The 14,933-nt window shown below is 36.7% G+C and overlaps 1 protein-coding gene and 1 long non-coding RNA gene across 6 annotated transcripts in view; one reads left to right on the top strand and one right to left on the bottom strand.

Moving 5' to 3' along the window:
• Window positions 1–14,933, top strand: part of wdhd1 (WD repeat and HMG-box DNA binding protein 1) — an 81,144-nt gene that overhangs the window by 51,970 nt on the left and 14,241 nt on the right. For all 5 annotated transcript variants that reach the window (XM_069916935.1, XM_069916938.1, XM_069916936.1 and 2 more), the window contains 7 exons: window positions 1,223–1,360; window positions 1,955–2,111; window positions 5,648–5,762; window positions 9,062–9,193; window positions 10,121–10,317; window positions 11,480–11,634; window positions 11,984–12,040. In XM_069916935.1, coding sequence (XP_069773036.1) covers window positions 1,223–1,360; window positions 1,955–2,111; window positions 5,648–5,762; window positions 9,062–9,193; window positions 10,121–10,317; window positions 11,480–11,634; window positions 11,984–12,040 — 951 coding nt within the window. The remainder of the gene's footprint in view (window positions 1–1,222; window positions 1,361–1,954; window positions 2,112–5,647; window positions 5,763–9,061; window positions 9,194–10,120; window positions 10,318–11,479; window positions 11,635–11,983; window positions 12,041–14,933) is intronic.
• LOC138753676 (uncharacterized) overlaps window positions 1–14,933 on the bottom strand; it is an 89,411-nt gene that overhangs the window by 40,273 nt on the left and 34,205 nt on the right. The window lies entirely within an intron of this gene.

The raw sequence follows: 14,933 nt of genomic DNA on the forward strand, positions 1-14,933 counted from the left end.
TCCTTCTTTGCTGCTGTATGAAAGTTAAGGTGGGGGTGGGGGGGGGTGGAAAGAGTGTCAGGCTGGTGGGGTTGAGTGGCATTATTTGGAATTACTGTTTATGCTGAAGATGTTGGACAAGAAATTTCATTGATCTGAATGATTAAGTATTTGTGCCTTGGTGCATTAGTGCATGATCAGGTCCTGTCAGAGGAGGAAAAAAGTCAATAGTTTGCTTAATTTATGCTATTTAGACGTAATTTGTGCCACTCTCAGCCATTTGGGGACTTGCTAGTGTTTTTATAAAGGACTGATTCAAATTCTCGAAAGTTGAAACTTGCACTGATTCTTTTTTATCAGAAAAATATTAAACAATTCAAAAGTTGTCAAATTACTCAAGTCAAACACAAAAATTCTGCAAACATTTAGCAGGTCAGATGTTTAGAGAAAAACCATTACCTGAAAAATTAACTTTTTTTTCTCTGCATTGATGCTACTTGACTTGGGCCATTTCCAGTAAATTCATTTGTTTTTATTTCATATTTTCAGTATCAATAGTGTTTTATTTTTGTATAATTTTTGAGGTTTTGATTTATACCCATGAGAATCAGAGTCTACGTGAACAAATCCCAAACCTGAGGTAGAGGCCCAAATTTTGCAGGAGGTTTGGATCTATTTCCTCACATATTTCCTTCAAAGAATTGTGTGCAAACATGAAATGTCAAAGTGGTAAATGTTAGTGGTAAATTACCTACTTTTGCCAGCTATGGAAAATTAATTTGTGGTAATTCTTCTCCACTTCAGAGGGGAATTCATGCGTATGATCCATGATGAGTTAGAACTATTACAAAAAGATCTTTATTCATTTCACTGGAGAAAAATGGATGAAATGGATAATTAGTACTTTTTAGATTCCTTGTTATTTTATTGAAATATTTTTGTTTATTATTGACAATAAGCTTTTTTAGATTATTTTGGTTACTTTATTTAGATATTTTGGCATATTACAACTTTTTGATTTTATAGTTAATTTAATATTTTTAATTGTAAGAATAATGGTTCAAATAGCTTTTTAAAAGTTTTTAAGGCTTCTGAATTTCAGCTATTCATAACTTTTCTAGTATAAGAAATTGATATTTAACATTAACAGTTATGTATATCAAAGTATATTAATTTTAGGTGAACAAAAAAAAAGTCTCTCATTGCTAGTTGTCAGCAAAAAATGTTTGTTTTCTGTTTTCAGGCACCGGATTTGATGGAGATCAGTGCCTTGGAGTACAACTGATGGAACTAGGAGAGAGAAAGCAACAGGTTCTCCAGGGTATTGCCCTTCCTCTAAGTAGAAAGTCCTATCTGGGATGGCAGGGCTTCTCAGCTGAAGGTGATCTTGTTATTCCCTTAACATTCCAGTTGTTGCATAATGAAATAATAAGATAATACAAGGCTTTGGACACAGAGTGGGCAAAGGATATGAAGGGGAGCTTCATGTTCTGCAATGACAGAGATAGAAGTACAAAACTCAAACTACAACAGTTCAAGCCAGAAGGAAACCTTTGGTGTTTTGTTCTATTTTAGAGCTGCTAATATGTTATTCATGTTGTGGATCAGGCTGGTAACATTTTAAAATTCTAATCCTGACTTTTCTTTGAATTTAAATTATAGTCAAAAGAACACATTTTTAATTTGATTTCTCATTAGATATCGGCAGTTTCCACTTTAATTTCCATTTTGTAACCTCATGTTACCACATCGAGGATGTTTGATCAAACAAAAATGTTTTGGAAATTCAGCATATATTTTTGCAAGAATTCGACTTCGGAACTTCAAAATTCTGAATGAATACTTTTTTGTACTGCAGCAACTGACTGGTTTTTGAAATAATTATGGCTAATAATTATGTGATCAGCTCATAATCTCAAATAATTGCTACCTTCAGTACAGTAACTATTGTAATTTTGACATTATTTTTCTATAGGAACTCCAGTATTTGCAGATTCAAATGGGATTGTGCAAATGTTGAACAGATCGCTTGGAAACACCTGGGTTCCTGTTTCTAATACTAGGGACCATTGCAAGGGCAAATCTGATTATTACTGGGTGGTTGGTATCCATGAAAACCCTCAGCAGCTGAGGTAATACAAAATATAACCATTATCAGATGTATTATCTATGTTTTTAGTAAGAAATGTGTTTCCAGTCAGAAAGTTATCCACATTGCAACTACAATGAATAAATATTTTGAAATATGTTGCAAACAAATTTGAAAAAAGTCTGAACTCTTATCATATTTTGTGAACAATTTGAAAATTGCTTCAATTCAACCATTATAGAAGTGTAAAAAAAGTAAATTTGATCCTTGAAGCTTTTCTGTTAAAGCATTTATAAGTTGCACTCCACCTTGATGTTGTAAACTGGTTTCCTTTTTCATCAAAAACGAGTAACCTGCACCTTGCAGGCATTTTATTCCAAATATTAAAACTGGGTAATGACTGTGACTGAAATAATACTGTATAAGTTGTAACTTTGCATGGAATTTTTAATTCTCTACATTCCTAATATTTTTCTTGCTCTGTGAATGTCAGATATTGATAATTCTGTAGTGAATGGTTCAAACCCAAGCTTTTCAAAGCCTTCCAAGGCACACACTTGGGATATGATCAGGCACTCACAGTTGACTGGATAAATGCAGCTCCAACACTGCTGAGCTCTGTGACATCTTGGATGAAGTATCTCATTTGATTGGAATTCTATTTGTAACTAAATATTCACTACTCTGACTACTGTTATACTCATGAAAAAACCTACCCACAGCACATGGAACATAGGTTACAACAATTCAAGAATGAGTTCACTGTTGCTTTCTCTTTAACAACCTGGGATGAACAATTAATGCTGGTTTGGCTAATGCCACCCACATGCGAGAAATTAATTCTGGAAGTCTTGTTTCTAAACAAAATAGGGAATATTGCATGAACTCTTCAAATTGTTTTTGTTTCCAATCACAAATATGAATTCTTCAGGGTTCCCTTTATTATCATGTCTTTGGCTTGGCTTCGCGGACGAAGATTTATGGAGGGGGTAAAAAGTCCACGTCAGCTGCAGGCTCGTTTGTGGCTGACCAGTCCGATGCGGGACAGGCAGACACGATTGCAGCGGTTGCAAGGGAAAATTGGTTGGTTGGGGTTGGGTGTTGGGTTTTTCCTCCTTTGCCTTTTGTCAGTGAGGTGGGCTCTGCGGTCTTCTTCAAAGGAGGCTGCTGCCCGCCAAACTGTGAGGCGCCAAGATGCACGGTTTGAGGCGTTATCAGCCCACTGGCGGTGGTCAATGTGGCAGGCACCAAGAGATTTCTTTAGGCAGTCCTTGTACCTTTTCTTTGGTGCACCTCTGTCACGGTGGCCAGTGGAGAGCTCGCCATATAATACGATCTTGGGAAGGCGATGGTCCTCCATTCTGGAGACGTGACCCATCCAGCGCAGCTGGATCTTCAGCAGCGTGGACTCGATGCTGTCGACCTCTGCCATCTCGAGTACCTCGACGTTAGGGGTGTGAGCGCTCCAATGGATGTTGAGGATGGAGCGGAGACAACGCTGGTGGAAGCGTTCTAGGAGCCGTAGGTGGTGCCGGTAGAGGACCCATGATTCGGAGCCGAACAGGAGTGTGGGTATGACAACGGCTCTGTATACGCTTATCTTTGTGAGGTTTTTCAGTTGGTTGTTTTTCCAGACTCTTTTGTGTAGTCTTCCAAAGGCGCTATTTGCCTTGGCGAGTCTGTTGTCTATCTCATTGTCGATCCTTGCATCTGATGAAATGGTGCAGCCGAGATAGGTAAACTGGTTGACCGTTTTGAGTTTTGTGTGCCCGATGGAGATGTGGGGGGGCTGGTAGTCATGGTGGGGAGCTGGCTGATGGAGGACCTCAGTTTTCTTCAGGCTGACTTCCAGGCCAAACATTTTGGCAGTTTCCGCAAAGCAGGACGTCAAGCGCTGAAGAGCTGGCTCTGAATGGGCAACTAAAGCGGCATCATCTGCAAAGAGTAGTTCACGGACAAGTTTCTCTTGTGTCTTGGTGTGAGCTTGCAGGCGCCTCAGATTGAAGAGACTGCCATCCGTGCGGTACCGGATGTAAACAGCGTCTTCATTGTTGGGGTCTTTCATGGCTTGGTTCAGCATCATGCTGAAGAAGATTGAAAAGAGGGTTGGTGCGAGAACACAGCCTTGCTTCACGCCATTGTTAATGGAGAAGGGTTCAGAGAGCTCATTGCTGTATCTGACCCGACCTTGTTGGTTTTCGTGCAGTTGGATAATCATGTTGAGGAACTTTGGGGGACATCCGATGCGCTCTAGTATTTGCCAAAGCCCTTTCCTGCTCAGACAGCTCCAAGAAAAGTGTAGAGAACAAAACAAAGGACTCTACATCACCTTTGTTGACCTCACCAAAGCCTTCGATTATCATGTAATAATACTAAAAATGCACAATATACTTCAACTTTTGTCTGCCATAAAGGCAAGCAAAGAATCACCATGGTATTGTTGCCCAGCTCCCCCAATAATAAGAGTCTCTTCAGAGACACTGAGTATCCCTGGAATTGCCTCCAGCATCTCTGTGGCCTCTGTTCAATCCATTGGCAACCTGAGCTGATCCAAATCTCCAATACAATCAGGAAGCCTTCAGCACCCAAAGCTCTTTGGGAGCCCTTCATGCCCTTGACTTCCTCTCAAATCCTGGTTCCCATATATGATTTCCATGAGCTAGTCTCCAGCAGCCCACAGCCTGGTGTAAATCTGTTTAATAATTTGCAGCAGCCTGTAGACTATGTGAGTCCTTCAGCCGCTGAGCCTCTTGCTGGTCCACTGCCGTGGTCACCTTCCTGTGGGGTTATCTCCCAGGCTTCTTCCTCTGGAGACTGCAACCCTTCTTGGTATGCTGCTCAGCACAGGCACCACCACTTTGGCCACAGACCATGGATGCAGAATGTTTAAAAAAACACCATCTGGTCCTCTAATAGGTTGTTTAAAGCCTGTACAGATCACAACCAGGCAGCGGTATGTCTCAGTTCCCTGCTCTCCTGGGTCCGCACCATCACCAGCGCCAGCACTGCCATTACAACAGCTCTGGCTGCTCCGCCTTTTTTTTTTCGCTCCATTACATTTGAACTAGTATCTGAATATGAATTAATTTTTTTGGTCAAATAGTTTTTATTTTGTGGATCCAATTTTATTCTTGCAACTGATGGGGATTATCATCAGGTTGATCTGAATTTCATTTTATTTTCTTGATAATTTTATTTATTTTTTGTTAAGTAGGAAAAGTTCAAGAAATAGTTTGACTGTTCAAACAAAAATACTTTGAACAAACTCCATTAAGCCTCTTATAACATAAGCATGTATTTTTCATTAACTTCATTGTTATCGTTCCATTTCTGCTAAAGTGTAAAATGTTGTTCTATCTTGCTAGAGGAGGCCAGAATCATTGGGATTGTGGATTTTTCAATAGCATTGTCTTATTTATTGTTAAGGAGCATATGTCAAGTATGAAATGACTGAATAATCCAGATTTTTTTTAAAGTTAAAATCATTAGGAAGATTTAATGAACATTTATCAAGAGAAACTAAAATTTATGATTAAATTTGATCACACCCTTCAAACTAAAACACATTATTATCAACAGATGCATTCCATGTAAAGGGGCTAAGTTTCCACCAACACTTCCTCGGCCTACTGTAACAGTCCTACCACTGAAACTTCCTTATTGTCAGACTAATTCAGAAAAAGGACAATTGGAGGTATGTGTTCATAGTTTGTTCTCTTTGTATAGGTCCTGTATTCTGAATTTATTTGTTAGGGTTAGGGCTAACCATAACTTGAATTTTAGCTGAATATTTAGAGTTAGTAAAAATTGAAATTTGTTATTTATTGCAACTTAGTTAATCCGACCTTTTAAATTTTAAATTAAGTCATATAATTGCATAAGAAATCAGAAAGGGAATGTGCCAAATGATTTTTAACAGAATTTGTAGGTAACTTATTTTTAAAAACTGAACCCTCACATCTGAGGTGAGTTACAAGCATGAATTAAAGATGAAAGGGGAGAAGTTTAGAGGAATCATTAAGAGGGATTCCTTCAGACAGAGAATGATGGGAGTCTGGAATGAGCTGCCAGCTGAAATGGTGTATGCAGGCTCAATTTTAACATTTAAGAAATATTTGGACAGGTACGTGAATGGGAGGGGCATGTAGGAATATGGAATGTGTTAGGTCAGTGAAACTAGGTGGAATAATAGTTCGGCACAGACTAGAAGGGCTGAAGGGCCTGTTCCCTATTCTATGATGTTTCTATATCCTTAACCCTCCCTGCACCATTCCATCTTAAATGTATGTCCTCTCATTTTTGATGTTTTTAGCCCTGGATAATTCTAATTATCTACCCTGTCTATGCCTCATTATTTTATAAACCTATCAAATCTTCCCTCAGCCTCTGACACGCCAGTGAAAACAACCCAACTTTGTCCACACTCTCCTTGAAGCCTACGCCCTCTTAATTTAGGCCACGTCCCGGTAAATTTCTTCTACATAATTTCTAAAGTCTCCACATTAATCCTGTAATGAGGTGAGCAAAATTGCACATAGTACTCTTATACTCAATACTCTGACCAATGAAGGCAAGTATGCTCTGTGCTTTCTTTGCGTTTCAGGGATTGTGATTTTTTTTTTTGGACCTCAAGATCCCTCTATTCATCAATGCTGTTAAGAGTCTTGCAATTAACTCTGTACTTTTCCTCTTACATTTTTGTTCTTAATGTGCAACACATACATTTGTTTAGATAAACCTCCATTAGCCTTTGCACATATCTGTAACTGATCTATATTCTGTTGTATCCTTTGATAGCACCTACACTGTCCAAACCTCCACCAATCTTGGTGTCATCCACAAACTTACTAACCCACTTATCAACATTTTCATTCAAGTTATTTATACGTCTTGAGCATCAGGGGTCGCAACACCAATCCCTGCGGGACACTATTGATTTCTGGCCTCCAACCCAAATAACACCTTTCCACCATTAACATCTGCTGTCCTTGGGCCTGCCAATGCTGAATCTAAACTATCAATTCACTGTGGATTTCATGCATTTTCATCTTCGGATCAGGTAATCATGAGGGACTTTGTTAAATTCCTTGTAGATAAGATCTATTGCCCTACCCTCTTCAGCTATCTTGGTCATCTCATTGTGGTTAGAGATGTATCTAAGTTCATAGATTCCCTAAAAGTGACAGTACCAGTAGATAAGATGGTGAAAAAAGAAGGAATGCTGTCCTCCAGAACAGACCATAGAATGGCAGGCAGGTCATGGTACAACCTTATAAAATATTGGTTTAGGCCTTAGTGTAAATATTCTGCTCAGTTCCAGTTGCCACTCTATAGGAAGAATGTGCTTGCAGTAAAGATGTGTTAATGGGCCATGGACTGAGTTTTTGCACTGTGGACTGTCATCATAAAGGATGGAATTCTGCTGGGAACGCTGTGTGACTTGTGCAGCTGGGTTGAGTCTGCAGACAGAGAGAGAATGGAATGTTCAAAAGTGCGGTTGGAGCAACAGAACTGCAGTTGGAGTGGTGGAGACCAACTGGAGAGCTGTGTGAAAACCACAATTTGAGAACCGAAGGAAGTCACGTAAGGAGACCTTGAAAAAAAATACATAAGCTGACGGCAATTTCACATCAATCCTTTCTTTCTCCAACTTTCAATACAGCGTCCTTTTGTAATTCAGTTGAGGGAACTGAATTTGGGCCTTGAGCTTTGAGATTGAATACTGTGGACTCTGTTTTCAGACTGACTTACTGGACTGACCGACCTGGGGATTTTTTGGGGAGATTTTAAATATTGGGCACAGACAGTGATGGTCTGGGTATATTTTTTACATACACACTATTTATGAAGAAATGATGTCTGTATATTTGATATAGGATACTTATAGTGGGGTTAATTGGATTAAGACATTATATTGTTAATAGTCATTAATAAACAGAGTTAAAAATTAACCCTTTTCAATTGCGTCTTCTGTTGCTACTGGATTGAGGTGTAACAAGTGCAATGGACATTTGCCAGGATGTTGCTGGGGATGGAACCTTGCAGATATAAGGGGAGAGTGGAAGGGCTGGGTTTGTTTTCCTTGGAGCAGAAGAGGCTAAAGGGGTACCTGAGTTATTAATGGGGTGGATACTGAGAAATGTTTCCATATTGGGGTTATCTAAAACCAGTGTGCGTCGGGTTAAAGTAAGATCTGAGGGCATTTTTTTAAAATTCAGAAGTGGTTGGAATCTGGAGTGCTATCTGGTGATGGAGGCAGATGCTCTCACAACATTTTAGAAAGCATCTGGGTGAGCTCTTGAACCACCATGTAATAAAGGGTTTTGGGCCAAATGCTGGATTAGTACTTCATGGCTGTGGTGGCCTGTTTGTAGTCATTAGTATAGATTGTTATTCTCTAAAATCAAGAAAGATTTGAGAAATGATCTTCATATATCCATTCTTCTGAATTTTTATCTTAAGTTAGTGGATAACCTTGGTGTTCTAGTTTTTTTTTAGAACTACAGTTTGTGAAGATAGTTTTAATCTAGTTGGGAACAATAAGTTGTCTAAGATTCAGAAAACACAAAGTTATACTGTGAGATTTTGGGTAATTATTTGGATGTAATTTCTGATCAAATATTTTAACATAAATTTGAATAAGGTAGGTTTTATGCTGAGTTAATGGTTGAATTTGCTAGTTTATCATCCAACAATGGTGAGAAATACCCTTGCATACCATAAGTGAGTATATCCAGTGCTAAATTTGCATTTGTTGCCTGTAAGGTTGTTGTGATGGACAAGGCCAGATGGTACCCTAATGTATTTTCCAGCAACAAATATTTGTGCAGGAACGAGAACTTTAAACAGAGGTTAAACTTAGATAATTGATATTGATGGATTTCATGCAAGTCATTGGGAATATTTTGTTTTTCTTAATTACAGTAACTGAACCTCCAAAAACTTTAAATTGTCAAAAACTGAAATGGATAATTATTATTCCTATCTTTTCAGGAGCTGTACTGGCGATCTGTTCTTTTTCATAACCATTTTAACTATTTGGCAGAAAATAACTATGAATTTGACCAAGCTGCAGAAAAACATGCACTAAAGGAACAGCAGGAACTGTTGATGAAAATGTTTGCTGTGAGTAAAATCCATATAATCATCTGCAGCACTTTCTGAAAATCTATGGATTATCTCATTCTTGGTGAAAATAGAACACTTCAACCCAACAAAAAAAAGTGATGAATAATCCTGCTTGTAATATATCTAACATGCGATGTGACTTATGGGTAATTTGTGTACAAGATTTGATGATTCTTATCAACACCCATACTCGTAAAATTTCCCATTTGAACTCTTGAATTAAGTAGTAGTAATTGTAAAATTGGTTTGATATTGGCTAGGGTGGGATGAAATTGTAATGTGAGAGTAATTATTTCTACTCAATATCTTTGCCTAGCATTTGCAACAAAAATTTGATTTTGTAGATATATTAATACTCCAATAAATTGAAACATTCATCTTGTTAGCTTGCAGTGATTCAGATCATGTATTCTAAAACAAATCTTGCCGATTTATAAAGACATTTTGCATGGGAGACCTAATATAAACACAGTAGACTTCTGTTTACTCATTCACAAGGTGGATATTGTCATCAGATAATTGGGTTCAAACTGCAGTTTATTACACTGAAACAAGCATCCTAAGTATAAGACTGCAATTTGTGACATTTATAGATCTGACCCCAAAGAGTCTGAGTTCCTTTTAATTTTCTTGGTTTTTTTTGTTAGTGAAGCTTAGTTTAAACATTGTTGAAAGCTCAGGAATAAATTAGAGTTTTAAATCAGGAAACTGAAACAAGAACATTAAATGCCTTGGCATTTCTTGGTAGACGTGCAAAATAATTTGTTTAATCTTGAGCATTAATATTTCAACTGTAGGTCAAAAATGATATTTATACTATATTTACACTGTTTAATATTCCTTTTTGCATTTTGGAATGAATGATTTTTAAAATGCAAACTTCTGACAAGAAGACAAAATACTAATAGTCTTATTATTATTTAGCTATCTTGCAAGGTAGATCGTGAATTCCGTTGTGAAGAACTTTCAGAATTTATGACTCAGAATGTCTTAAATCTGGCCATCAAATATGCTTCACGTTCAAAGCGTCTAACCCTTGCTGAGCGACTTAGTGATCTGGCACAGAAGAAATCTGCAACATTAATGGCTATACAAGAAGAAGAAATGGAGCGAAATGCTGGGTATTAGCACCTCTGTTAATTTTTAATTGCAGTATATACACATAATCTATCATGAGCTCTACGAAAAATATTTGCTTATTTTACGAGCTTTACTGTTTGAACATCATGCATAACTAGTTGTTAGTGTTAAAGTTAACATCACAAGGATGTACAATTCCACATGTATTGTGGGGCTAGAGAATATATTTCAGGATAAAATGTGGATTGAATAACCAGCCAAAATTACCAAATACTTTGTGATGTTATTCATTCTGAATGGCTTAGGGAAAATGTACAGTACCGGATTTTTGAAATATCTCAGGAAAATTTGCTGTCGAGTGCTGTGGAAAGTTGCTTTGAATTTTGTGGTTCTTGCTGGCTTCCAGAGTAGTAGTGTTGTCAGCTATTATCCCGTCTTAATATTGTTAAGCTATTTTATCAGTTGTCTAAAAAATATGCAAGCTGAGAGATTTAAATCTCCAAATTGGGTTTTATTTTGATTTTTTTTTTAATTTACTTGAGATTTCTTCCTTGTTCATGGAATATTGTGATACCAAAATTGAGGCAATAATAAAAAAATTGTCAATTACTACGGTGACAAAAATGGACTTAAACATGCGCTTTTCCTTCAAGAACAATAACCTGAATATCATAAACTTTGATGTCATTCTTCAGTAGTAGGTGGTTCACATCATATGCTCTAAAATAAAATCGTAATGTTTTCCTTCATATAATGCTGCACACCAAGAATGGAAAATGTATCTTTTTATTTCAGTTACTCCAGTTCCTTCTTCTCCTAGTTCTACTCCTAATATAAGGGTTTAGCTTGTTTTTTTTTTAAATTATATTGATTATTATACCTTTAGAGATGCTACTAATATATAGAAACCATGCTGGAGGCAAGTATGTTTTGAATTTAGTTTGTTAGTGAAGCATAAGATGGATTCCAGTGAAAAATACTACAATATTATTAGCATCTTGGAAGAAAAGTTGGCGATTAAGACACTTTGAAATCTGATAAATCGCATTATATTTAATTTCCCATTGAATTTGTATGAACAATTAATTTTAATAAATACGTAACTATTTGTTAGCATAATCTTCAAGTTGATCTTTAAATGATGAAAAAGTGGACTAAATTCTGCTAGTTGTTGATAATGTCTTCTTTATGTTGTTACTGTAGGTCAGTTGCTGGATGGAATTCACCTAATTTGCAACCTTCATCTCAAAGATGTGTTGAAATTACAGAAGGAGGAAATGAGGATGATGGACAGAATGATGTAGAAGTAACTGGTAACTGTGGATTGGAACCAGAGGAAAGATTTCATGCAAAGAGAAGTGAGTCAAGCCAAATATTCTTTTTTTTTTTTATTTGAAAAACAATTTGTCCAGCCAAATCTAAAAACATTGTAGGTGTACATTAAAAATAAATTGGCTACTCTTTGGGAGGGTATTCCCATGAAGACGTTAAATTAACAAAATTGTACCACCTTTTCTGTAATTGTTGGCCCTCTTCCATTCTATCACTTTGTAAAAACAGAGGAAATTCTTGTACACATAGACAAACTCAAGCTTTCCTTCAATTTCTCAAAATAATAGTTTATTTGTGCTGACTGGTTGTGGATTGGATAATCTAGCATTTGTATAATTATTGAATATAACTAATTTGTGGGCTTCTATGCTGCAGGATTAAATCCATTCAGCAAAGATTTTAACTCGACAGAAAATATTACTCCAAAGTCTGGTAAGTAACAGAAAATTATGTTCACATAACTTATAAGGAGGAAATTTGCCATTAATATAACATAAAACTATTTCAGTACAGCAGATTTTTTTTTAATAGTTGCATATATAAAAGTAATTTTTTGTGTCCGTTTTCAGTCAGAAAAACAATAATCACTTGACAAAATAAGTATGTAACTAGGCTGTGCTGGGAAATGAACAGATTTCATTCTTGCAGACATCCATGCCAATTTTTGTCTATAAGTCAGGTACACAAAAATCGCTCAATATGGTTACTATGCTTCCACAGTTTGGAAATGAATGCCATCAAAAATATGTAAGGCTCTTAAGAAAGAACAATTGCTTAACATGGAGAGAGAAATAAAAAACTACAGTAGTTCTGCCGTTCATTGGATACATACAAATGTCCATAAAATAGTACAGCATGGTATGGGGCCCCTTGGCCCATGATGTTGTGCTAACCTATGTAAACCTATTTCTCATCAATCTAACCATTCCCTTCTTCGCACCCCATAACCTAGTTTTCTTAGATCCATATGCCTTTCTAACATTCTTTTAATTGTCCCTATTGTAGAAGCCCGTACCATCGCCCCCAGCAATGCATTCCAGGCATCCACCACTCTTCTTTTTTAAATAAACTACCTCTGATGTGTTCACTGTGCACCCTGTATATGCCCCTCTCATACCCTACTGCTCCTAAATGAAATCTCTACTTTGCTCAACTTTTCCTCATTAGATGTTCTCTATAGGCAACATCCTGGTAAATCTCTCTGCACCCTCTCTGAAGCTTCTATGTCCTTCCCATAATGAGGCGACCGGAAGACAAGACAATACTCTTGTGTGGTTTAACAAAATTGCAACATAATCCCATGGCTCTCGAACTCAATGAGATGAGGACCAACACACCATGTGTGTTCGTCAGTCAACTTCCACTGCAATCTTGAAGGATCTATGGACCCCAAGATCCCTCTGTTCCTCCATACTGCTAAATGTCCTGCCATTAACCATATACCACATCATGTTTGAAGTGTATCACTTCACACTTCTACAGATTGAACTCCATCTGTCACTTCTCTGCTAAACTCTGCATCCTATCTATATCCCATTATAACCACCTACAACAACCCTCTACATTATGCACACCTCCAACCTTCATATTATCTGCAAACTTACTAACCCACCCTTCCACTTCTTTGTCCAAGTCATTTATAAAAATTGCAATGAGGAGGAGTTTCAAAGTAGATCCCCGTGGAACACCACTAGACATCAACCTCTAGTAGGAATGCACTCCTTCTACTACCATCCTCTTGCCTTTTCTGTGCGAGTCAATTCCAAATCTATGCAGCTAAGTTTCCATGGATCGATAGCATGCCTCCTGACTTTCTGGATTAGCCTACTTTAGGGAATCTTGTCAGCCACTTTATTAAAATCCATACACACCACATCCATGGCTCAAATTCTCAAATTTATCATTTTTTTTGTCACCTCATCGAAAAACTCAATTAGGCTTGTGAGCACTTCACAAAGCGATACTGACTATCTCTGATAAGACAATGCTTCTCCAAATGCTCATAAACAGTGTCCTTAAGAATTTTTTTTCTAATAGCTTGCCCACCGCTGACAGAAGATTCGCTGGTCAATGCTTCCCAGGATTCTTCCTGTTACCATCCTTAAACAATTGAACTGCATTTGGAGTCCTCCATTCTTCTATTACCACTCCTGTAGCCAAGGAGGAAGCAAAGATGAGCATAAATGCCCCCGCAATCTTTAATATTAACGGGCTTATCAGCAGGTGGAGGAAACTGATATTGACACATTTTAAGAAAATAAAAGTAGACATAGCTTTTTTTACAAGAAACTTATTTAATTGAAAAAGAACACCAGAAATGAAAAAGGGTATGTTGCAGCTTCTTCATTTAATTCAAAGGCAAGGGGAGATTTTAATAAATAAGAAACTTCTGGTTAAAATACAAAAATATAATTACAGATCCTGCAGGTAGATAAATTATGGTACAATGTCAAATTTTTTCAGAGAATTGGACACTTCTGAATATATACACTGAATATAGATAATGACAAGTTTATACAAGAAACTTTTTTTTAAAATTTGGCAAATGCTTATAAAAATATGCTAATAGGAGGAGACTTTAATTTTTGTTTAGACCGGTCAACAAGGTCAAAAGCAGCCATTGATGAAAAATTTAAATTTGGTAGATGCTTGGAGAAAGTTTCATCCAAGGGAAAGAGACTATTCTTTTTATTCTAGTAGACATGATTCTTACTCTAGAATTTATCTAATTTTGATATCTGCACAACTTCCAGGTAAAATACAACATGCAGAGTATCAGGCAATAATTTTATCTGACCATTCTCCTTTGTTGTTAGCAATAACAGTGATAGATAAGAATCAGTTTCTTCTATGTTAATAAAAAGGAAAGATTTCTGTGAATTTATTAGAAGACAGATAAATATCTTTTTTGAAAGTAATTCTGATTTGGTTTTAAATAAACTTATTTTATGGGATGCAATGAAGGTGTATATTCGAGGCTAAATAATAAGTTATATCTCTAAAATTAAGTAGTATTTTATGAAAGAATTAGAACAATTGGAGGTAGAGATAATGAATTTAGAAAAAGGCTTACAGAGGCAAACAATTGATTTGAGACATAGGTTGGTTATTTTCTGTATCGAGATATTAATGTATGTATGAAATTTAAATAAAATTTTTTAAAATGTAGAAATGTTGAGGAGCAAATGTGCTTTAGAGTCATAGAGATATACAGCATGAAAACAGGTCTTTTGAGCCAGAGAGTCTATGCTGACCATCAACCACACCTATTGATTTTATTCTCATTAATTTTCCAATTTCTACCATTCACATTAGGGAAAATTTA

The sequence above is a fragment of the Narcine bancroftii genome, chromosome 2 (genome assembly GCF_036971445.1).
Source record: "Narcine bancroftii isolate sNarBan1 chromosome 2, sNarBan1.hap1, whole genome shotgun sequence".
NCBI classification, from domain to species: Eukaryota; Metazoa; Chordata; class Chondrichthyes; order Torpediniformes; family Narcinidae; genus Narcine; species Narcine bancroftii.